The sequence below is a fragment of the Diuraphis noxia genome, unplaced genomic scaffold (assembly GCF_037042655.1).
Source record: "Diuraphis noxia isolate RWA-SAM2 unplaced genomic scaffold, SU_Dnox_SAM2 contig0003, whole genome shotgun sequence".
Taxonomy (NCBI): Eukaryota; Metazoa; Arthropoda; class Insecta; order Hemiptera; family Aphididae; genus Diuraphis; species Diuraphis noxia.
Window position 1 is genome coordinate 14,710,384 of NW_028301713.1, and position 26,186 is coordinate 14,736,569.

Consider the following 26,186-nt stretch of genomic DNA (forward strand, 5'->3'; position numbering starts at 1 on the left):
ATCATCGTTGTTGTTACGACACGACGGTGAAACTTAATCAATCCCGAAAACCGTTGGCGACGTCACCATCATCCAACGTACCATCGTCGTATGGGGCATAAAACAAAATTTTAAGTCGCATTTGAACGACTCGTCGCGTGGTCGAATATTCTAAACACCTTACGATCGGCTTCAACCTCGTCATATTATATAATATTGTCGTCATCACACGTCTGAGAGATTTTGAGCGGATCGGAGAAACGTAGTGTACCACCCGTAACCTGTAAGTAGGTATAATCGTTCGCTTTATAACCAACACGAAGATACATATATAGTTAAGGGTTTTTGACGGTATATAACTGTTCATATTTTCTACTCGATACTCGAGTGCCACGAATTCGTGCATTTAATGATGTACAACAACAAATATTGAAATATGTCATATGTGTGTTCATGTAGTATTTTTAAAAAACTCTCGAATTTGTCAACGCTCCATGGGTAAATTAATTTACATATTTTAATGATCAGAATTAATTATTTCCAAAGACCTATATAAACTAACTTCGTTTAAGTAGGTCTACTACGGCGTTTATTTTAGCAAGTGTTTCGTGCAAACTTTGATCGATTTGTCTGTGATGACAAAATGTTGATCTAATTTCTCAAAATCAGAGAAATTCAGTAAGAAAAAATTTGTCAATACTCTTTATTGATATATGCAAATAGGCACCTACAGGGGTGTGCCCAGGGGTTGGTTTGTGTGGGGGGTAGTTGTTCTAACCACTTCCAAATTGACTTTCTTAATTTTTTAAACTAATTTTTTTTTTCACAAAATATAAAAAATGCGAGCTATCAGCGATTCAAATGTGATAGTGGTTTTTTTTTTCATAATGGTCGATAGAAATTGTTCAACAGTGAACAAATGATGGTTTATTTGAATTATTTCCATTAATTTAAGCAAAATTTATAAAATGTGTACAATAAGTTCTGATATGAGTGGTGTGAAGGCGCTCAAGTGTTATTAATAGTTATTGTACACTCTGTCTCTGATGTCCTCTGAGCTTTTTCATAAATCATGTCGATTCCATTGATTTTCGCGTGAGCTGCGAGTTTCCTTATGAATACTTATATCTAACTTTTGTTAAGCTAGTCCGTGACCTGGTCAACAGTTCCTATATGATTACATTATATGAGTTGTGTGAGATTAAGGCTGTTATTCATGTGTCATAAATATTCTATTATTCGTTGTGAAATCGATCGTACTTTTTCGTAGAGTTAGCATGTAGCAAATTGTAATATATTCTATTATTTTTTACGATCTCTGACACGAATTCGTATAGAGTTAATTGCTGTCTACGACAATATATATTATATTTGTAAAAAAAAAAATAAAACCACCCACAAAAGGTGGGTACTATTTTGTTAGAGTATTAAAATGTAGTCTTATGACCCAATAGAATTAGAGTAATCGGTTGTTTTCAATTTTTTTTTGTTTTATAACATTTTAGTCTTGAAAATATTATAACAATCTCAAGTCATACGTGATGTCTGCAGGTGATTGCAGATGATATTATGATAATCGTATAAGTCTAACACTACACATATAATATGTCTAGGTGCCGAGAAAACGCAGCTCGACGCTTAAAATTCAATTCGCTGTCCACGCTCTGTTGACATTTGCTTTCCGCAGTGGTGAGAATTCAACTTAAAATTTAAAAAACGTGACTACTGGTAATTGCAGGTAGTTATTAAAGACTCATTTCCACCACTCGGTGGACGTTCGGTGAACAAATTTGAAGGGTGATGACTGATGAGTGCTGTTGCTAGTACATGTGACATTGTTTTCTACATGCACGTCTCTCCTTAAAGGGTAGTCTGATTATTATTATGTCGTGTTAGGCAGTAGCACAGTTATGAGTTATAAGTGCAATAGAATAAAATTAAGTAAAATAGAGTAAAATAAAGGTAATATTAGATTGAAATTTAAAATAACACATTGATGTACAATATTATATTGGTAACTTTTTTAGTTGCTTTGGTAGTTTTAGTCTTTGTTATCCAAGTTTTCATAATAAGTCATTTGACCACTACTGGGCCTTTCATCGATTCCACTTTGGTTCGTATGTGGTTTAAACTTCTCCATTTTACCCATTTATTATTGTGTCAGGGACTCAGGGTACTCTGATCCAGACGCCTACAGATACGTTCTGCTAGTACATGCGTTTATGAGGAAAAACGTATAAATTTTGTTTTCGACTTTTAATTTTTTTGTTTTAAATCGACTGGTTTGAAGCTAAATCTTCTTTCGCTAACCCCACGATGAGTCAACATCATACTCGTATAGGTATATATAACGCATATAATAAATATATATGCATATTATATTGTGCACGACGACGTGGTGTAAGGTCTGTTGTACCTATAAAGCATACAAAGTCCGTTAAGTCGTAAAATTATGTTTTTATCGGTCCGAATTAGAGATGAGACGAGTTGGGTATGGCGTTGTGTAATCATCATGTTTAACATTGATTTGTCCTTGTCGTGCATACAACAAGGCATTGTGGTATGAGCGCACATATTATTATTGTACGGATGATGGGTTGTTATAGAACAACAGAACAAACATGTTATCACGTTTATATTGTTTTCATGTTATTTTCATCTGTGCACACACACACACACACACACGAGCACACGGTGTATAGATGATCACAATTTATCTCGTTGACCTATAATAATGGCCAACTCGATCGTTTTCGGAAAACAAATAATTATTACGACCCGTCTGAAACCTAACCCGCGTACGCACGTACGACTTACTGCGATGTTTGTCCGGCCGTCATCTTCGTCCTTTCTTCGGCGTGTGTGTGTGTGTGCTTATATAGAATCATAATAATTATAATAATAATAATAATTGGCCTTTTCTCCCCTGGCTGACGGTCGTCTACCGTCGACGGACGACTGATAACGGACTGATAACACTGCCTTTATGGATGCGAGCTGATGATGATGTGCACTCCGAAATCGTGTACCGCCGCCACCGTCCGCGCACTTCCGTCAGTGATCTACAGCGGTCCACAGCGAACAATATAAATTTATATACCTACCCGTAGTGCACGTCCGCGTCAACGCAATCTTTGGATTATATCCGGGCGCCATTGTCGTCTTCGTCGTCTATACGTACGTCGTCATCGTCAAAATAACCCACCACGGAGTCTCCGGTCCGTCCCGACCGACGAATATTACATTAGAACCGCGTAAAATTTATACACCACAGCACCTATAATACCAAGTAAGTCGTAATTAATACATAATATGATGAAAATAAATTGGGTCGTCGTATAATACTACCCATGACCGATAGTCATAACTCACGATCAGCGGTGTAAAATTTAACGCAATATTATGAAACCCATCGCCTATGCATTTCTCGCGGGTCCTTTACTTGGGTCAAAGGCTAACATAAAACCCGATGTGTCACTGCAACCGGTGATGTCCATTCATCTATGTACGGCGATATTATTATAATTGGACGTCTAATGTTATAACGGCGTGTAAACCTATACTTGACTGTGTGTTTTTTATTTACAGTTCTCGAACGCGATATCGATCCGTTTATATTTAGGGTCCTTTTGTATTCGAGTTCGATTTGTTTTCTTAGAGTTCGCACTAAATCGAGAGGCATGTACCGCGGTAACAAGTCCTAGAATATAGGCTCAAATAGAGGGGGAGGGGGTCTCTAGGTGTATTTGCACCGCCAACTTTAAAAATCAAATAATGACCTCAAATGATGTTTCGTGTTAATGTATATCAAAAACTTTTTCTTCTAAAAAATAACTAAAACGAGTAAATGCATATATGGCTTAAGCACCCTTAGGGTTTTTTTTTTTTTATTGAAATTGCAGCGCATATGCGTCCGAGCAAAGACAGCTTTCGACCGTTGACGTAATGTTATTCCTTTCGGTGAACATTTTTTCTAACCTAACCAAAGATTTCCGAGACATATAGCCTCGAAAAAATTACTCTCATAACGTTTTAATCGACAACAATAATTACGTATAAACAAGTGACTATAGCACAAAAATATTATGTTATTGTGGTTTTTGTGCGTCGATAGCAGTTATTGAATTCACCCAGACGAACTGGCGGGCACTGGATTACCTGTAAGTAATTTGTTTTCACGTGATCGGGATCAACTCATGTCGGCCGTTTATTGCTCGCGCGTATCTTAATTTTCTTATCTAATAATGATTCGCGCTAGCAAATATTATATTAATTAGTACACCGTTAGTGCTGCAGAAGCGGAATCAGTGTGTGTATATACATACTAATTGTATAAATTTAATGTAAAACACGAGTAAAAAATCGATTTGTATCTCTTATAATGGCATGACAAAAAATTGTCCACTGTTTGGGTAGTGTCCGATATTTATACACATCGACAAACGGGTCATCAAAAACATCAATTGGAAATTACCGAGCTGGTTGCCGTAGAGAGAGCTCTAGTATATTAATTGTTTTGTTTAATCTCGATCCACTTCATATTCCCATAACGCTATATATATATATATATATATATATATGCAGGGAGATCCGGAAAACTGTGCAGTCTGTGACATTCAATTTGTATGCCACATATCTAGCTGCATACTTTTTTCACTTTTAAATTATTTGAGTACTGATGATATTATGTGATCCAAGTGGTGCAATTTTTCAAAATTGAAGGTGTTAAGATTTCGAACATATGGACTCGGGATCGTATCTACGGGTGGCAAGAAAGGGCGTTACACTCCGTAAAGACAATCGTTGGTTCCTATAAAAATATTAAAAATATTATAAATTAGTATTGTTTTTAAATACAATGACCTCCTAACATTTTGTTTACCACACCTGAAAATTTGGTCTGACTACGGGCTTGCATGGATTACAAGATGAGCAACATTGTCCCACTAACTCCAATATAAAATAAGAACTATAATTAACTATTATTAATGAAGAAATTATGATTTCAAAATTGTGGTTGCTATAAGAACACCTCCCCCAACCGAATTGCACACATGCAAACTGCTATATACCTACTGTTTATAATTTCAACTTAAAATAATAATAATTATTTTTGTGAAAAAAAAAACAAAAGGCAATTTACTTGCTGCGGAATAGGTGAATGTGTATAGCGTGATGTTCGCACATCAAACCCTTTTGTGTTAAAAGATCAATGTTAAAAGATAACATTTTGTAAATACTGAAAATTATGGATTATTTAACCTATCCAAATGCGATTTAACCTTAGTTTATCATTATAATGTTATCGACTTGTAAAGCTAAATAATAATATTTAAAAAAATATTATTTTCATTGCTAATATTATGTATGTTTTCGTTTTATCGGCGATCAATTAAATACCCACCGTACAATGTACATTGTGACTACACACTTATACATATTTGAGTAAGGTCGAATTATTGGTCTCGATTCAAACGCATTCCTTAATGTATTGAAATTTCGAGGAAGTGTCCAAAAATGCTGTATGTTTACACGGAGATGACATCATAATAATCACTAGTGGCGTATATGTATGATATGATATAATATTATGTATACTATATATATTAACAACTAATAATACTACATTTTAAATTTTATCAAAAATATTAACTGTTTTATATGAATGTATTGTACCATAATTTTAAATTTTAATAGTCGAATAATAATAACGTGTACCAAATAAGTACGCTCAGACACTATAATGTTTATTTTCACTTAATAAGGTTAGGACCTACTGGCAGGCAATGAGCTATTCATCAATGTCCAAATGTGATGCCATAAATCATTGACATAAACTCATAGGTCATATTGTGATTAAAATGTATAATAATATGTGTAATATTATGTACCTAGGTAGAGGTACTATCTAATGCGTATTTTTATGTTAAAATTGGAATATGAAATTAAGAGGACGCTGCACCCGCACGTGCAGTTGTTTCCGTCTTACAAAATATGTAAAACATTGCGAAAACTCTTTTGCAAGGAAAAGAACCATTCAAGCTGTAATCTAAGCTGAGCAACATCAAATTTTCACACTACAAAGAGGAGAATATTTACTTTGCAACGTTGTTTTTAATTTTTCGACATCACAAATACGAAAAAAGTTCTTATTGATTAAGAATTTATTATTTTTGAGTTTTTCAAACTTGAATAATTTTTTTTTCAGTTATGATATCGAAAAAATAAAAACAACGTTGCATTGAAAATATTCTCCACTTAATATTGTGAAAATTTGGTTGTTTAGTTTGGATTAAAGCTTGAGTGATGGTTGTCTCTCTCGAAAAGCAGTTTTCGCAATGTTTTACATTTGTAAGACGGAGACACACATGCCTCTTAAAAGTGTATGAAAGAGTATAAAAACTCAAAAATAAATACTTGGCCATAAAAGTTAATAAAAATACAATATGTTATTATAGGTTCCTACTTAATATAATATATTAATGTTTAATTTTCGAAAGATCGCTTTTTTTTGGGCGGCCCACTTTTGCCAAAATGTACCCTTCCCTTTTCGGCCAAAACTTACCGTTTAATTTTCGGCCAAAACTTACCATTTACTTTTCGGCCAGCACAGTTTTCTTTAAAATTTACAATTTTAACAACTGAACAAATTATTACATTTGTTAAATAAAAATTAATTTTTGTGTATATTTAATTATTATTATATTTTTATTCGACTGATGTATTATATTATAACATTTTATTTTATTATTTTTTCACAAAGTATTATGTAATATTTTTTTTTTAAAAATCACATTTTTTGATACGATCATAACTCATAAGTTGTTAAAATTGTAAATTTTAAAGAAAACTGTGCTAGCCGAAAAGGGACAGTGGTCGAAAAGAGACAGTGGCTGAAAAGAGTAGGGTACATTTTAAGTGTTGGCCAAAAAGTGACACTGGCCGAAAATGGAAGGGTAAATTTTGGCCGAAAACGGTGACGCCTCTTTTTTTAATACCTTTTTGATTTGGGCAGGGGTTTGGGGTAGTTCTAAATTTCTAATTTATATTTCGCAGAATCTGGACCATTACATAGGTAAGTCTGATCGGGATTGTTTTTCGGTAATTTTTAATTAAATGAAACGATACGTCTGGTAAACATTAAAATCTCGATTAAATTATTTTCTTCAGGAATTATTTTGTTTGAGTATGACTTGTAAGGACTTGTTAAAAATGTATGATGATAATCTTGTAGTTATGAATTAACATATTGTGCATTAACATCACAATGACTGATATTTATCAATACTTTCACATCTAATACATTAAAATATTAAATATAATATTAATTTAGAATAAATGTTCGCACTTGTTTGTATTACACAGTAGACACTAGACACTAATATAAATGTTTCTTATTCATCAGCAGCTCGAAATAATAAAATACTTCATCGTTTACAAAATATAATACTGTAAGTCTGTAACTATGACGAATACCAATTTTTTGAAAAATTTAGCGGCTTTGCTAAACCTATAGGTAACGATTCCGGTTAATGTTAGTCGTACCAATTAAGTGATTTCAATCCAACCCTTTCTGTATGTATATTGGCATTCTGTTTTTGAAAAAAAAGCGTCTACGAATTAAACGTGTTGAATTGTGTAAAATTAATGTTTTTTAATAGCATAGTTTTATAATCAGGCATAAGTTAGGTACTTTATAATATTCAAATATTTTATTTTTATTAAATTTATTTTCATTAAAATTATTTAACTTAATAAAATTACTCTTAGATGTCAAATAAAGGTCAATTTGAATTCGATGATGGTATAACAGTAATATTAAAATATATAATATAATATAATATTGTATAATATTTAGAATTTACAAGGAAAATAGACTGGATTTGAAGATAAGGGGGTTTCAATGTTCAAAGTCCATTCCAATTATTTTTCTCAGTTTACCCGTTCCTATTCAAAAAAAACTTTTAGTATACCTACGTTATTGTTTATTGAAGAGCAATGGTATTTTATAATATAAATGTCCATCATTTCTTAAATTGTGAATTGAACTACCAAAAAAAGAGTAAGGTTCCTAAATAAATAGTGTTTTGGTTATTTAATTTTAACTTGTAAGGCAAATAGCTTATACAGTCTTGCATTATTCTTAAACTATGTATTTATTTGCTATTTGCTACTATTATAATATTCAAGATATGATTTTGAATAATGTTTACTGTTGTTTCTGATTCATTAAGATAAAGTTTCTTGTTTTCGATTTTTATTCTATAAGAATTTCAGTATATTATATTATTTATATTAATATATTAGAATATTAGTAGAAGTTATAACTATATTATTATTTTTTTCAGTTACGTACCTACTACAGATTGGTTTTTGTAACAATTTATTATTATCAATTTAACAAATCGATACGATATATTTTATATTTATTACTACATAGTATTATGCATTTAATTATACGCCATGTGTAATATTTAGGCAACACTGAATTTCTCGGATGGTTTAAATTGGAATAAGTTGATTTTTTTTTACAAGTTAGTAGTATATAAATACACATTTGTAGATACATTTCAAAATTATTATCAATTTGGTATGTGCATGTGCAGTAAAATATTATGTTTTTTTTTAACACTTATATTGAACACCATATTTAGATACTAAAGTAATTTTTGTGAATCAACTATGGTTCTAACTTCAAAATTGACTGAATAAGATCCATTTAAAATTATAATAAATAATACATTTTTATGATTCATCGAAATGCAAAAAACCACTTATAATTATTTATTATTGATTAATTTTGAATATCTGTACGTATTTTTTTTTTTATACGAGATATAGCATGATTAATTATGAGTATAATTAATTTTATATTCATATTATGTTAATGTTTTTTATAGCACTGTAAAAAAAAGTTCAAAAAGTAACCAATAATAAATAATTATTAATGGTTTTATGCATTTCAATGAATCTTAAAAATGTATTATTTATTAAAATTTAAATGGCCTTTATTCAGTCAATTTTGAATTTAGAACTATAATTGATTCATATAAGAATTACTTAAAAAAAATATAGGCCTATCCGAATATGGTGTTCAAAATGAGTGCTGCTATTAAAAAAAACATATTTTAATGCACATGCACATACCGAAATGATAACACATTTTGAAATGTATCTTACATGAGTATTTACACATCAATAATTTTTGTTTTGAGCTAACTTTTGTTCTTCACGTCCTTAATTTTTCAGAGGTTAGCAATGGATTTTAGAACTTCATAATTTACTTTTGTTTGGCTCGGTTTCTGACTGACGTGGGAAACTCCGTTGGGAAATTGCACCATCGTTGTCGTAATAACGTTAGAAATCAGTGAATAGCTGACCAAGCCCTCTTGCCTCGTCAAGGTGGATTTTTAGAGTGTGGCGATCACTTAACTTGACCTAACCTAATAACATAAGGTGTCCTGATTTGCGTATATTACTTTAATTTATAATTTTATATTAATGAATAATTTTTCTTTGAATATCATGTTTATATATTGCTGATTAGACTTTTTTTTGTTTTATATAAAAATAATGTTTGATGTAAATTTACAATAATCTATACTAGGTATATGTGAGCCGATTAGATTTCTATGCTTTTTGTATTATCTTTTTTCCGAAAAAATTTACTGTCAAATATTTACCACTCGAACTAATATTAATAAATATCGAAGTAATGAACTCTATCGTAAGGTTAGCATAACTTGTCTCCTTGTAGTAACAGCAGAATAAAGCAATTTGCTAATGATTGAATATTGATTATTTTTTGTCTCATAAAATGTTCACTTATCCAAAACTTATTAATAACTAACCTAGTTATATTAGGTACTGTGTTATTTTTCTTTCGATTTTACAAAAAAATCATCGATTAAATATTTATAAACGATTGTTTTTGGTAAACTGCATATATGCACTCGTGCCTGGCCCGTTTAAAATTATATATAAACATAGGTACACATAATCTACTATTCATAAAATTGCATTTTGTCAATCCAAAACACTCTCTCCCCCTTATTACGAGTCGTCAAAGAATAATTTGTCTTTACAATATTGTATTTTGCGTTAATATATTATTAATATGCTGTTTTCATAACAAACGAAAAAATAATATTTATCTATTCTGTTTATCGTAATGTTTCAATAGCCAAAGGAGCTACTATGCCATCTAAGTCCCCACAAGTTAGTCAACTACAAACCGTAAATGGGGCTGTAAACGGTAATACTCCACACTATGGAAACGATGACGAAGTGGTCATCAGTGGAATATCCGGACGTTTTCCGGAGTCCAATTCAATCGCCGAATTCAAAGAAAACCTGTTCACCGGTGTTGACATGGTCACCGACGACGATCGCCGTTGGCCAGCCGGTAAGCGATATTAATATACAATATTATACACATAATTATACCCACGCATTATTAGTATGTATGCACTATTTGGCTTGACATATGTATTACATTTAACATAAAGTGATCGTGTGAACGTATAATTTATAACAGAAAATTACCGTATGTAATATTTTTAGGTTTATAGGTTTATGTATAGTGATTGATCGCTGTGCAGGACACGACGATCGGTACCGCAACGATTATTTAAACGACATAGCACGTTGTGATGTGTTGAAAACAGATAGGTAATAAATAACTAATAAGTTAACACATTTAACTTGTTACATTAAAATAAAATAGATTGTTTTATTCGCACAAATCTAAACATTAAAATGATTAAACGCATAGCCGTATATAAGCTCGTCGGGATTTCGTCTGATGCTGACTGTCTTTCTAAAAAAAAGTTAGGTTCCCGTATATACACACGTTCTAACAACGACCTATATATAATAGCTACCTATATTATAATATTTTAGTCTTACAACTTGTTATTTTCACCTTTGATCTAAGCTTCCGTTTATTTTAGGTTTTACGGGTATATATTATAATGTAATTTATCTACATTACTTATATCACAAATTATACTAAATGTATAATTTATTGAGTATTGAATTTACTGCAGGTGGGTACTGTATACGAGTCTATTTAATACACTTATTGGTAATAAGTAGTGGGTACCTTAATAAATTTATTTTATTTATTTATATTTTTGTAAAATAATTTTTAAGGATTATAGTTAATGATAGGTAGTACAAACATTTTAATAACTAAGAAACAATTCATTCGAATTTTGAACTGTAAAGGTACATCAACATTTTCTAAAACATTTTATCCACTAAATAATTTACAGTAAAAAAAGGAAGTCTCTTTGAGTAGTACAAAAAATTCAAATTTGAAAAATTGTCTGAGTATCTACCTTTATTTAAAAACTTCAAAAATCAGAATTTGAACATGTTCGTGATTATGGTGTCGTAATAAAAATGGGGGGGGGGGGGTGAGCAAGTTTGATGAATTATCCTGTATATAAAGATTACGATGACGTTTACTTTCTATTTTGTTTGTTTGCCGCTGGTTTGTGGTTTGTATTAATTTCCATATCTAATGACTGTTTTACCTATTTTCTGTGAACTTATGTCCTAAATAAATAAATATATCTTTTAACTCTAGATAATAAATAATAATAAATACTTTACGATGTAATGACGTCTATAGACGCTATTATAAACGGATAACTTAGATTCTGCAAACGTTGATCAAATATAATATCGCTGGTTATCGTTTGCGCATCACTATTGTTAATTTTAACCTTTTTTGTAAAACATTTGCGCATCGTTCGGTTTTTGGGTTATACATCGTTTGCGCATTGACCGTTTAAAAGATATTATATCATTTTGCACATCAAAATTATTCAACAATAGAAATGAAAATAGTAATAATTATTTTTAAAAATAAAATAAAATAATTTATATACTAAAGAGTAAAGATATTTGAAATTACAACGATATGGAACATAGGGATGCTCAAGCACGACAGCGCCCCCTAGTGTATATCTGTTGTTGAGCCCACTGTATGGTTTTGACTATAATATACACAATCCGCTGTGAACTTCTACAACTGATAGACAACAACGATTAAAGTTAACATACCACATACATCACACTGATCTATATTTTCCGTTATTAATTATATAATTACTTATATTTTGCATTGAATTCATTTATTCAAGGTCTTTACGGCTTACCGTCGAGGACGGGAAAACTCAAGGGATTGGAATATTTCGATGCCAATTTTTTCGGAGTACACGCTAAACAGGCCGAAGTCATGGACCCGCAGTTAAGATTGCTTTTAGAATCGACTTATGAATGTATTGTAGACGCCGGTAAGTTATAAATAATAATAATAGTAATTTTAGAGCAACAAAAGATTCAAAAATAGTGATAAATAAAAAATAGATCGGAAACAATATTTGACGACGATATATTAAACAAACCGCAGCAAATTATATAATATTTATGTGATTGTATTTCATGTATATCTAATACTTAATACCTAGGTATATACTATATTATATACCTGCTATATAAATAAAAACAGTTTCTATTTTTGACAATTTTATTATTAATGGTAAATTATACAACAATAAAGACCAACATTCGGGATTCTATGCATTTATATGTTTCTTTTGAAAGTATACCTAAATAAGAGAAATCTGATTTAATTATTCCGAGATATTTATAGCTTTCAAATTCACAAATGAAAATTTTTTTTGCATAATTTTGTATGTTTAGTTCTGTAGTCATATATTAAATGATGTGCAGTTAATCTTTGGAAAAAAACATTCCAAACAATATGAAAAATATATTCATAATGCGATACACAAATATTATCTATTTATTTTCGGTGATATAAATCTACCATAAAAAATTTAAAGTCATAATATTTTTAACCGATTTTTTCAACTTTTATATTATTATTACATATTTCAAATTTTTAAAGAGCATAATACGTATGCTATGCATCATGTAAATCGGACGTAAAAAACGATAAATCGCGCACGAGACGACCATGTTTATTCTTATACAAATCAATGGCGAGGTGAACATTATAGCATTCTCAAAACTTCCGCAGGCGTGAACCCCGACGAACTCCGCGGATCGAAAACCGGAGTATTCGTGGGCACATTTCAAAGTGAGACGGACGACTACTGGGGACGAGTGCAGGAGCGCGTGAACGGTTACGGGCTCACCGGATGTTGTCGAGCCATGTTCCCCAACCGGATATCGTACACATTCGATTTCAACGGGCCCAGTTACGCGGTGGACACAGCCTGTTCGGGCAGCCTGTTCGCCTTGTCGCAAGCATTACACGCCATACGTAGCGGACAGTGCGAGGCGGCCGTGGTGGGCGGCGTCAACCTGTTGCTCAAGCCAACCAACTCGTTGCAGTTTCACAAGTTGAGCATGTTGTCATCTAAAGGGATGTGCCAAGCTTTCGACGCGTCCGGTATGTATTTTTATCGTCATAAGCACGGAAAGGATTTATATTGTATTATTGGTATGTTGTTTGTTGTTTTTTTGGGTGTGCTAAAAAATAGTTTTGACACTTTTTTTTTATTAGAAAAACCGTTTAACACCATATTGCTATTCGGACCTGAGTTTTGACACCCTAGCTATAGGTTAAGTTTTAAAACCACATCTATTAAGTACCCCAATTTTTCTATAATATTAAAAAAAAAATGAATTATACCAACTTAGAACTAAAATAATGAATACAACAATAAATATCTGCCTAAAAGTAATTATAGAGTTAATATTTAAAATAACTAAGTAGGTAGGTAGTAACTATAGTAAGTATAGTAATAAATTATATTCTTAAAATTAAGTAGGTAATTTTCAACCGATATAGTTTGAAAAAGTAGCAGTATTGTGTCGTAATCTGGTAATCTTATGGCATAGATAGGTATATAATATAAAATAATTTTATATTTATTACTTAGATCGTATAAATAATATTTTACCAAACATAATAAAGACTTCAAAACGAATGAATAAAATATGATATAGGTACTATAAATAAAATACAAAGATAAGAACTTCCGATTTTGAAAAAAAAACAACATTAAATTAGACTAATAAGTAATAATTGTATACTCAGTAAAAATCTTTCTACCTACGATTGAAAATATGTAGACATATTTCAAGTGTTTGAGAATTATTTGAGGTCAATGCACGTCGGCGAGCATATAACAATTTATCGAAACAACGTTATTACTTTATTAGCAACAATCATTCGCTCATACTTGATAGTTTTTAACAGGAAACGGATACGTGCGAAGCGAAGCTGTAGTGACAGTGTTTTTGCAAAAGGCCAGTATAGCCAAACGGAGTTACGCCACGGTAGTAGAAGCTCTGACCAACAACGACGGATTCAAAGACCAGGGGATAACTTTTCCTAGCGGAGCCATGCAAAATAAACTCATTCAAGAAGTGTACGCCAAATGTGGTGTAAATCCAGCTGAGGTGTCTTACGTAGAAGCTCACGGGACGGGAACCAAAGTATGATGGTTTAAATTTGAGATGAATTATTATTATTGACGTTTATTTTATTTTATGCGAAATTAGGTCGGTGATCCGCAAGAAGTCAATTCTATCGCTGATTTTTTTACTAAAGATCGTACCTCTCCACTATTGATCGGTTCCGTCAAATCGAACATGGGTCATTCTGAACCCGCTTCTGGCCTCTGTTCATTGGCAAAAATCGTCATTTCTATGGAAAACGGTAAAATTCCTGCGAATCTTCACTTTGCCAACCCGAACCCTGACATTCCAGCTCTGTTAAACGGAAAATTACAAGTGAATTGCAATTCATTCAATAAATTATAACTGTTTTAAAAAAACGTTTTTTCACGTTTTTTCACGTTTTTTCACATTTTAATCACATGCATTCACAGGTTGTGAACAAAAACTGGGAGTTTAACGGTGGCTATGTGGCTCTCAACTCTTTTGGTTTTGGTGGTGCCAACGCTCACGTGTTGTTGAAGTCTAATTCCAAAACTAAAACCACTCAAATCATAAACCATGTGCCACGTTTGATTACCGTATCTGGAAGAACGGAAGAAGCAGTGAACAATATGTTGAAAAATGTGCATTACTAATAGACTTCATAAATTTATTATTATATTATAGTTATCAATTAAATACGTTTTTGTTGTTAGATTACTGAAACGCCATTAGACGATGAATTCGTTTCTTTGTTACACGATATCCATGCTAGTAACATTAACGGACACGGTTATAGAGGATATTCAATCCTAGGAAAATCTATTTCTGAAGTGACTGTAAGTTGTTTTATTTTAACTTTCAAGTTCTTTTGTTTTTGATAAATTTTTTAATTACTATCGAGTTAGTGAAATTTGTTTATAGACTTTAATACAGTGTATTTAATCGATTGATATTAAATTAAAAATGATCTTTTAATGGTTGTAGGAATTAAGATCATATAAAAGACCAGTGTGGTTTGTTTTTTCCGGAATGGGGAGCCAATGGGCTGGTATGATCGAAGGACTGCTTCAATTGGAACCTTTTGCCAAAGCCATCAACAGAGCAGCTACTGTCCTCCAAGCTGAAGGTATTGATTTGTTGAGCATTTTGAACTCCAAAGATGAAAAAACATTTGACAATGTCCTTAACTCGGCTGTATCGATAACATCCATGCAAGTAATATTTTGGTATTTATTCTTTTACTAATTGATAGGTTTATTCTAAATTCATATTTGACTCGTTTAGGTGGCATTGATTGATTTATTAAAATCGATTGGAATTGAACCAGACGGTTTTATCGGTCATTCAGTTGGCGAACTTACTTGTGCTTACGCCGATGGCACGTTTACCATCGAACAGACAATCTTAATCTCGGCATTGAGAGCTCATTGTGTTTTGGAAACCAAACTAATCAAAGGGTCAATGGCTGCTGTTGGTAAATTACTAAATAAATAATATTTGAATTAATAAATTGTTATTTTTCAAATTATTTTGCTATTCATATTACATAATGAGTTTGTAAATGTAGGCTTGTCCTGGGAAGAAACTAAAAAGAAATTGCCAGCCGATTTGGTAGCCGCCTGTCACAATAGCGAAGACAGTGTAACAATATCTGGCCCTCCTAAAAGCGTCAGCGAATTCGTCAAAACTTGTAAAGCCGAAGGTATTTTTGCCAAAGAAGTCAATAGTTCTGGATTTGCTTTTCATTCTAAATATATTGCTGATGCCGAACCAATGCTTCGTAAGAGTTTGGAAAAAGTATGCTATTTTTACACGATGTTTATAATCTAAAAAATAAATATTTTGCCCTTGAACTGTAATATATTATTATGATCACGTCTTGATTGACGCGGACCCGGGAGAATGACGTTCGAATAAATTCAAAATGTCGCTTTCCCGCCGCGCCTGCTACCTACGACTTCGGACTTACCATTAACCAGTCTATGGTAGGCGACACCAGCGCGCTGACCTGTTACGGCAGACGGAAGCCGCCGAAGCAGCGCAACTGCGCAACGGTCAACGGCCCGGCGGCGGATGAACTATGAGTCTATGAACCATTCGACGTTACTCGTTAGATAATTAATAATTATTATAAATTAATTGATATGCTCGTCGGCGCAACAACGTACGACGTTACTCGTTAGATAATTGTTATAAATTAATTGATAATAATAATATATTAATATAATATGCTCGTCGGCGCCGTCGGTTTGTGAGCTGTGACATTTTCCGTAGACCCGGTGAAAGACACAAGCGCCAAAATTAGATAAGAAAAAATAAAGTCGTGTCGTACAAAAGCGCCAAAATCGTATCGTACGAAAGCGCCAAAATCCTAGGTACCTGTGTGCCACGGTTAATAGATGTTAAATAACAGATATTAAATTTAGAATTATATCGTTCAAAAACTCCAACGTTTAATCTTAATCGACAAATGTCGACAATTAGATTTTATATCTGATTACAATAGATTGTCACATAGACAGTGTATGAGCAGTTTTGTGTTATTAGTTTATAACACATTGTTAGTAAGTACTTCGGTAGCATTCGTGTAAGCATCATTCGTTAAAATGGATTTTACAAAAACTATTACAAATAAAGGTATTGTGTGTATTTTATATAAAGAGCAAAAATATAGATTTTTACGAGAAATGGCCAGTATCTACTTACATAAAATTTTAATTTCGGCCCAAATTATTTGTAATTTTTGCACCTTTGGCGCCTATTTCACATGTTAGGTATACAATATTATATTGGCGCTTATGTCCTACACATTTTGGCGCAAATGATAGGTCATTTTTGTGCCTTTGGCGCTTCTGTCATATAGCCCCGTAGACCAATCCGCGAACGAGTAACGAAATGCCGTCCGACCGTATTCTCGCGACACACCCGTCATACTTGACTTACTCTAGTTTTCGGTATTCCGAACACATATCTTTTTAGTGTTTATACACCTCTACCTGACGCGACGCCTTTCATTTTGATCATTCCTCAAAATGAAAGTAATAAAACCATAGTATTAATTTTATTATGGGCCGTACCTACCACTTATTTGGTATATTATCTGCATTCACGGTCGGTCATCTGTGCCACTTGCTCGTTACAATTATTAAACTATTGTTTATGTTCATCAATTGTCGCTAATCGATCGCGACAAATCAACGACCGCGATACCGATACTTCGTGTATTGTTATTATTTTATTTGTGTTGTCTCTCATCAATCACTTCCGCCCCCATCCCCGGAATCTGCGTCGATCGTCATTAACATTTCAACACACCGACACGTCAAGACGGATATCCGCTCGCCCGTGTCGTATTTATTGAATATTCGTTTTTATTCAAGATAAATATAATATTATTAATAATATTTTCTCTTAAAAATGCACATCTCTGAACATTATAAAATATCAAACGTAATATGTCTTTAATTTTACGGAAGATCATTAAACCACACAGTTATACTGTCACAATGCACTCATTATTATTCGTAAATGGAATTAAAAGTGAAATTAATATTTTTTTTAAAATTTAAAATTTAGAAACCAAGATAATACATGCCTAACAATATATTTCAATGGTATTGTTGCATTAGAATTCATAATATTTTTTTATAAAAACAATCATTTGTGAAAGAAGAATTGATTTAAAATGACATTGCATACCATGCTTATATATCTATACTTATATTAAAATTAATTGCTTCACTAATTATTTTTTTTTTTTAATGGGCGTGACATGTTTATATCTGTTTCACCCATAATCTGTTTATTGTGATTGAATGATTTATAAATACCAATTCAAAAATATTTATGAATGTATACATTGAAAAAAAAAATATACGCAGACGTTATTTCACTAATTCTTTTAAAACTATCAATTACAGATTTTACAAAACCCAAAACCCCGTTCATCAAAATGGATCAGTTCATCTATACCCGAGGAATTATGGGGTACTCCGCTAGCTAAAATGAGCTCTACTGCATACCACGTAAACAATTTACTGTCCCCAGTTTTGTTCCATGTAAGATCATTGCCTGCCTACCTTTTGTATAATGGTTTCATAAATTTATTTTAACACCATTGTTATTTAGGAAGCTGTCCTTCATGTGCCAAAAGACGCTGTTGTTATTGAAATCGCTCCACACGCATTACTTCAAGCCATTTTAAAAAGATCTCTAGGACCAGAATGTTTATGTATCGGTCTGACCAAGCGTTCAACGAATCCACAAGGGAATATTTCAGTATTGTTATCAGCTATTGGAAAGTGGGTTTGGATTTTTTTACTTTGATAGAATAGTTGTAAAAGTGATATTTATTATATTTTAGATTATACAATGCTGGACTTCAACCACAAATAAAAAACTTGTACCCAGTTGTATCATATCCAGTCGCACGTGGGACACCAATGATTCAATCATTGGTCGAATGGGATCACTCTACTAAATGGACTGTTGCTGAGTTTTTACAAAAGGTATATCCTATAAAACAAACTAAATTAATAATAACTTAATCAGAAATTAGAAATAAGAAATTTCTTAACCTGAAATATAATATAATCATTATATTATTAATTATCAGAATAGTTATTAGTTATGACTTATGGAGCAATTAAATAAAGTAACAATTAAATCTGCTTAGGTTGACCGACCAGATTTTAGACAAAAATGATTGTAATAAATGTTTTAATATTTTTATGTTGAAGTTTAAGATTTCCTTTACATGTTCAGATGTTTTCAATTTATTGTAACATGATTTTATCATAGAAATGATCAGTGAGGCCAATTATTTTCTTGAAGGATAAAAAAAAAAAAAAACAAATTATGTATATTTTATTTTTGAATTTGTATTATTATTACAATTTATATCAAGCAAAAAGATTTTTGTTCACTAAAAGACACATTTAAGATATTTTAAGAATAGTCAAATTTTTATTCAATCTAGATCTTTTATTAAAAAATTGTCTGTATCTGTACTAATATTTGTATTAAAATTAAAAATCATTGAAAGTATTGTGCTATAGATCTTTATTATACATAAACAATCACTGATAATTGTTGATCTACAAGAGTTATACTAATACATGATTGATTGCAGGAAGGTGGATCTGGTGAATGCATTGTTAAAGTTGATTTAAGTACAGAAGAAGATCAGTTTTTATCTGGACATGCCATTGACGGAAGAGTATTATTTCCTGCAACAGGATATTTAGTAAGAACAATTTTAATCAAATTTAATTTTAATTTTTTTCTTGTGAACTATAAAATGTATTGTGAAAACATGTAGAATCTCGTTTGGAAAACGTTTGCTAAACTCCAAGACAAGAACATCGAAGAATTCTCAGTTGTTATTGAAAATGTACAGTTTTTGCGAGCAACAATCATGCCTAAAGACGGTAATTATGCTATATATAATAAAAAACTAGTAAATCATTTTCACAACATTTAAAAATTTGTATTTAACTAGCTGGTCTGTTTAGAAAATGTATTTATATGTATTCATATTTCTTCTAATTATAATAGTATATAATATAGAGCTGAAAAAAATATATGTGTGAGCTACCCTTATCTCTTTAGAGTTGAAAAAATGTTAAAATCTTTTCTGCGATATCATCTACTAGTTGACTTAGCCGATATAAATATGTACCTTGGTTTTAGTGTACCTCAGTTCACTTCAAATTGTACATTCTTTCTATAGATATTTACAGTCAATATTTTAAAATAAACTGAAAATACACAAAAGCTCAAAAACTATAGTTACCTAAGTTAATACAATGTTTAGCCATGTTTTTAGAACATTTTATATTTTTCTAATTTTATTTTACTGAACAGATGACGTCACCCGTCTATTGCAATTTTGTCCCTTAATAATAAAAAAAAATGTATGACTATCAGATGAGTGGTTCCCAAGATCGTTAGCATCAAATATCTCATTTTGACCATTTATATTATATCTATAGAAGAATACAATTCATATAGTCTTAATTATTTAGGTAAAATTAAATGTAATCACTAGCATTATCTGATTGTAACAAAAACATTTTTCATTTTGCAGGAAACGTAAATTTCTCAGTTAGCATTTTTGAAGGAACTGGAAATTTTGAGATTTGTGAAGGAGATTCTGTTGCAGTGACTGGTCACATTTCTGTTCTGAATGACACAGATTTAGAGCTATTAGAGGCTGAATTACCTGTTATCGATGTCAATGAAAATGATATACCACTTAAATCAGGGGACATATACAAAGACTTGGGTTTGCGAGGATATGATTACAAAGGACTGTTTAGAGGAGTTAAAGAATCTGACAACAAAGGTGATGTATAAAATGATCATTAGGCGGTAGCTTTTGTTTTTAATTAATATTTTTTATTAGGATCTAATATGTTATATGTATACTTAGGTTCTTAAAATTAAGTACATTGTGTATTTTTTTTTAATAAAGGTATATATTTTTTTAAATATTTGAATGTAAAATTGTCTACTACTATATTTTTAAATATACCTTATAGTAACTGCATAAATATATATTTATAAAATTCAAATTACTAAATATAAGTATGTAATGTAATGGGTTTTTATAGGTTTTTGATTTATTTCAACTTTCAAGATACTCTATATTATAGAGTTAATTAAAACCTATAAACTTTACTCATTACCTAGGTCCTAAATACTAGTATAAGTATAATAAATTCACAATAGGTGTTCAAGGAAAGTTGGAATGGAATGGAAATTGGATTAGCTATATCGATACAATGCTCCAGTTTTCAATTTTGGGTTTGAAAACCAAAGAGTTATATTTGCCGACAAGACTGCAAAAAATTATTATTGATCCTATTAAGCATTTGAAAATAGTTGAAACCATGCCTGAAAAAAGCAGTAAGTGCTTGTGATCCAAGTTTTTGTTTGTTAATTTCTGATGCACGAATTTTGGGTATTATAATGTTGGATTTTTAGATGTTCCTGTAAACATGTACAGAGATATTAATGTCATTAAATCTGGTGGAATTGAACTATGTGGATTGAAATTGAGCTTAGCTCCAAGAAGACAACAATCACAGGCAGCTCCCAAATTGGAAAAGTATTCATTTGTACCGTACTCAGCTGATAAGGTAATTTGTTCAGTTATATATTATTATATTATAATTGTAGTTTTTTGCATTTTAAAATGAAAGTTTTTATTCCATTTGTAATATTTTTGATTTTATTACCCTAATGTGTCTTTAATACTAAATAACATTTATTGTAACACATTTACAGATTTCTTCGCCTTCAATTGATGTATTGAACATTTTCACTGCTTATCTACAAATTGTTTTAGAAAACAGTGCTGGTGCTGCAAAAGTAAAAGTTGTTGAGTATGGAGCAGATAAACCATTTGAAGAGATTTTTATGCCTAACATTGTCAACATTCTGGAATCTGAACCCTTGATATCTGTTAGTATTAAACATAAATTGTTAAATTACTCTCATCAATTGATTTATGTTTTCAGTTGGATGCAACCTTATCTACAGCCCACGCACAAGCTATGGCTCCATTTTTGGGACCATTAGAAGTGAAGATTATAAACAAATCGTTGGAAAATGGTCCTATTGAATCTAATGCTCATGTGGTGGTCGCTTTTGATGTATTACAATCACAAAATAAACTAAATAATTTGGCTGAAACAGTGAAAGACGGTAGCTTTGTCATTACATCTGAAACCAATAATGTTTCTCAAAGCATCATAGAGAATACTAATCTTATTTTTATAAGCAAGTTATCGACTGATGATAGAACATTCTATTTATTGAGAAAGGTATGCTTAAATATTTTAGTACATTAAAACAAAGTTATTTCATAATGTATCATCTAGTTATTCTACTTAACTATAAATCATACTTCATGTTGTATTATCTAGATTATTTTTACTATTCATTTCTAATCTAGGTTATTAAAAATCAACCAGTTTCTGAAGTAATTCAAGTGTCTGAAAAATCGTATGAGTGGGTTGAAACATTAAAATCTGCTCTAAAAACTTCAGAAGCTGACCCTAGCAAAAAAATAGTTTTGTTTGCTCAAGGAGAAGAAACTAACGGAATTATCGGTTTGGTGAATTGTATCAAACAAGAACCTGGTGGCAATAGTGTCAGATCCGTATTTATTCAAGACTCAGCTGCTCCAAAATTCTCTTTAACTGCTCCTCTTTATGCTGCACAGTTGAAAAAAGATTTATTAAGCAATGTATTGAAGCCTAATGGAGTATGGGGTTCAATGAGACATTTGAAATTAGAAAACCAACAAGATAAGCCCTCGTTACAAGTCGTACATGCTTATATTAATGCTTTGACAAGGGGAGATTTGAGCAGTTTGAAATGGATTGAAGGACCTTTGTCGCATTACAAGTGAGTATCTGTTATAAAAGACTACAAAAGTAATATACTTACAATGTCACCAACATTTTAGACCAGAATATAAATTAAATACTGAACTGTGTACCGTTTACTATGCACCACTGAACTTCCGTGATATCATGTTGGCTTCTGGAAAACTCCCTCCTGATGCATTGCCTGGTGATTTGGCTGGACAAGTATGTTTCTTTAAACTATTATCTTTAAATTATAACAAAATTTTTCTATTTTGTTCAACATCAGGACTGTATCCTTGGATTAGAATTCTCTGGTCGTAACTCTAAGGGTAAAAGAGTAATGGGTATGCTCGCTGCCAAAGGATTAGCTACCAGCGTTCTTGCAGATCCAAATTTCTTATGGGAAGTACCTAGTAAATGGACTTTAGAGGAAGCATCGACTGTACCAGTGGTTTATGGAACTGTAAGAAATTTTTTTCACATTTACTCTAAGTCAAATTAATATGTCTTTTCATTTAGGCATACTATGCTTTATGTGTAAGAGGACAAATGAAACCAGGTAATTCATTGTTAGTACATGCTGGAACAGGAGGTGTTGGACAAGCAGCTATAGCTATTGCTTTGCATATGGGTGTTACTGTTTATACTACTGTTGGGAGTAAAGAGAAAAGAGAATTTTTGAAAAAGACTTTTCCTAAGGTATTATTTTATTTATATTATAATTTATATGTTTAAAATATTATGATTTTTTTTCTTTTATCAATCTAGTTAACTGATAAAAATATTTCCAACTCTCGAAACACTAGCTTTGAACGACATATTTTGAGAGAAACTAAAGGACGTGGTGTAGATCTTGTGTTGAACTCTTTGTCTGAAGACAAACTCCAAGCATCTGTTCGTTGTTTAGCTAAAGATGGCTGTTTCCTTGAAATTGGTAAACTTGATTTGTCCAATAACAGTCCACTAGGAATGTCTGTTTTCTTGAAAAACACTACATTCCACGGAATTTTATTGGACTCGTTATTTGATATAAACTCTACAAATGAGGAAAAGAAAGAAGTAGTTAGATTGCTCAACGAAGGCATACAGAATGGGGCAGTAAATCCCTTACCAGCCACAGTATTTGCTGAATCTCAGGTGGAACAAGCGTTCAGGTATATGGGCTCTGGAAAACATATTGGAAAAGTAGTATTGAAAATTAGAGATGAAGAATCCACAGCAGTTGTTAAGCCTGCAACCAAACTAGTAACTTCAATTCCACGATCTTACATGAATCCAGACAAAACCTATGTGCTTGTCGGAGGTCTAGGAGGATTTGGGTTGGAATTAGCTAACTGGTTGATTGTCAGAGGAGCAAAAAACATTGTATTGACAGCAAGAAGTGGAATCACTACTGGTTATCAAGCTGTTTGTGTTAGAAATTGGAAAGAGTCTGGTATTAATGTACTGATATCTAAGGCAGATTGTTCAACATTAAATGGAGCTCAACAATTAATTGACGACAGTAACAAATTAGGACCAGTCGGAGGCGTATTTAATTTGGCTGCTGTAAGTAATTCTATTTTTCCAGATAAATGAAATGTTACAGATGTAAGATATTATATTATAAAGCGTATATATAAGTACATTTTATATCATTTGTATGTGTTAATTTTCAAATTATTTTTATTCTTATTTATAATTTTCATTAATATTTGATAATTAATTATTTTAAGGTATTGAGAGATGCATTTTTAGAAAATCAGACACCACAAGATTTTGAAATTGTAAGCAAACCTAAAGTAACTGGTACCAAAAACTTAGACGTAGTCACCAGGAAGTCTTGCCCTGAACTCGATCACTTTGTTGTGTTCTCATCTGTATCTTGTGGACGGGGTAATGCTGGTCAAACCAATTACGGTTTTGCCAATTCTGTCATGGAAAGAATTTGTGAAGCCAGACAAGAAGCTGGTCTCCCAGGGGTATGTTGTTATCAATATAAATAATATAATAAAATTCAATAATATGCTACAAATTAAATTCATCAATTAAATTTTAATTAATTATTTATTTATTTTTAATAGTTGGCTATTCAATGGGGAGCTATTGGAGATGTTGGTCTTATCATGGAAACAATGGGAGGAAATGAAACTGTTGTTGGTGGTACATTGCCACAACGTATGGCTTCATGTTTAAGTGCTTTTGATGTATTTTTGCAACATCCACAACCTGTCTTGGCTTCGATGGTATTAGCTGATAAGAGAAAGGGCGGATCTGGAGGATCCACCCAAGTGAGCCTGATTGATGCTGTTGCAAACATCTTAGGTGTGAAGGACACAAAGAATATTGATGAATCTGCAACTCTAGCTGACTTGGGCATGGACTCATTAATGGGTGCCGAAATCAAACAGACTTTGGAGAGAAACTATGATTTAGTTATGAATATTGGGGAAATCAGAAGTTTAACGGCCAAGAGACTACGGGAATTTCAAAATGGTGGGAGTGAGCTAGTTATTGATACTCCTATTGTAGCCACCAATGGTTTAAATGGGCCCTGATAGACTTATCAATGTGTTTTTTTAAACATTTCTGTTGTGTGGTTGTAAATATTTCCAATTCAAATGTTTCTTTGGAAAATTATTTTTTTACATGAATGTGTAAGGTATAATATAATGTGATTTGGAGCTTCAAATCTTTTATAGATGATATGTTGTTGTTGAAATATTATATAAATTCGTATAAAACTATGTTATTTAATAAATAAACTTTAAATATAATTTATTTATATAATTGATTGGCGATTGTATCATTATCAATTTAATTTCAATTAAATATTATAGTCTGTGTCTTCACTCTTCATACATATTTTATTGGGTTAAATACTACAATATAAAGTTGTGTACTTTATCCATAATATTGTCTACAGGTTGTATACAATCTGGCCATCTAGGCATATTAATAACAAAAATAACAATAATGATTATTGTCTGTAACCAATAAAATAATTAAATATTCTAAATTTTAAAACCTTTAATTTATACATTCACTTGAATGTCACACTTCCCCTCTAATCACTTGTTTGTAAATAAAACAATGTATAATTTTTACAGTTAGGAGTTTGGATTAGGTAAGTGTTTAAATTAAAATTATGATCTATTAACAAAGTCATAAACATATTCAAACAATGAAAACTTTTTATATTTACATTCAGTTGAATGAACTAATCACGTCTAAAAATTAAATTGGTCAAAATATCACTGAAAAAATTACGTTATCAAGATTTTTTAATTTTAGATTCTGTGCGGAGCGATGAATGTATTGATTTTACCATGATGTGTGTTTTTATTTTTATTTTTATTTTTGTGTCTGTCATCACGTTTTGGGGCAGTAAAAATGCTTCGATTTTTTACTTCAGTACCTCGT

The 26,186-nt window shown here is 31.5% G+C and overlaps 1 protein-coding gene across 3 annotated transcripts; it reads left to right on the forward strand.

The window, feature by feature from the left end:
* LOC107172903 (fatty acid synthase-like) lies at window positions 1-25,557 on the forward strand. 3 transcript variants are annotated; one of them, XM_089222837.1, is made up of 28 exons: window positions 1-266; window positions 10,163-10,384; window positions 12,132-12,284; window positions 13,034-13,408; window positions 14,222-14,460; window positions 14,527-14,757; window positions 14,856-15,047; window positions 15,120-15,242; window positions 15,391-15,621; window positions 15,691-15,880; window positions 15,974-16,203; window positions 18,327-18,464; window positions 18,535-18,707; window positions 18,770-18,914; window positions 19,538-19,651; window positions 19,727-19,835; window positions 20,495-20,752; window positions 21,139-21,315; window positions 21,394-21,548; window positions 21,697-21,873; window positions 21,930-22,235; window positions 22,367-22,821; window positions 22,883-23,006; window positions 23,071-23,247; window positions 23,304-23,483; window positions 23,553-24,332; window positions 24,500-24,745; window positions 24,848-25,557. In XM_089222837.1, the coding sequence occupies exons 2-28, from the start codon at window positions 10,177-10,179 to the stop codon at window positions 25,319-25,321; spliced, it is 6,360 nt and encodes a 2,119-aa protein (XP_089078963.1). In that variant the 5' UTR covers window positions 1-266; window positions 10,163-10,176; the 3' UTR covers window positions 25,322-25,557. The 3 variants fall into 3 exon arrangements, with proteins under 3 accessions (XP_089078963.1, XP_089078962.1, XP_089078961.1); XM_089222836.1 differs by having other exon boundaries at window positions 1-262; XM_089222835.1 differs by lacking the exon at window positions 1-266 and adding an exon at window positions 2,966-3,268.
* Window positions 25,558-26,186: the final 629 nt, after the last annotated feature.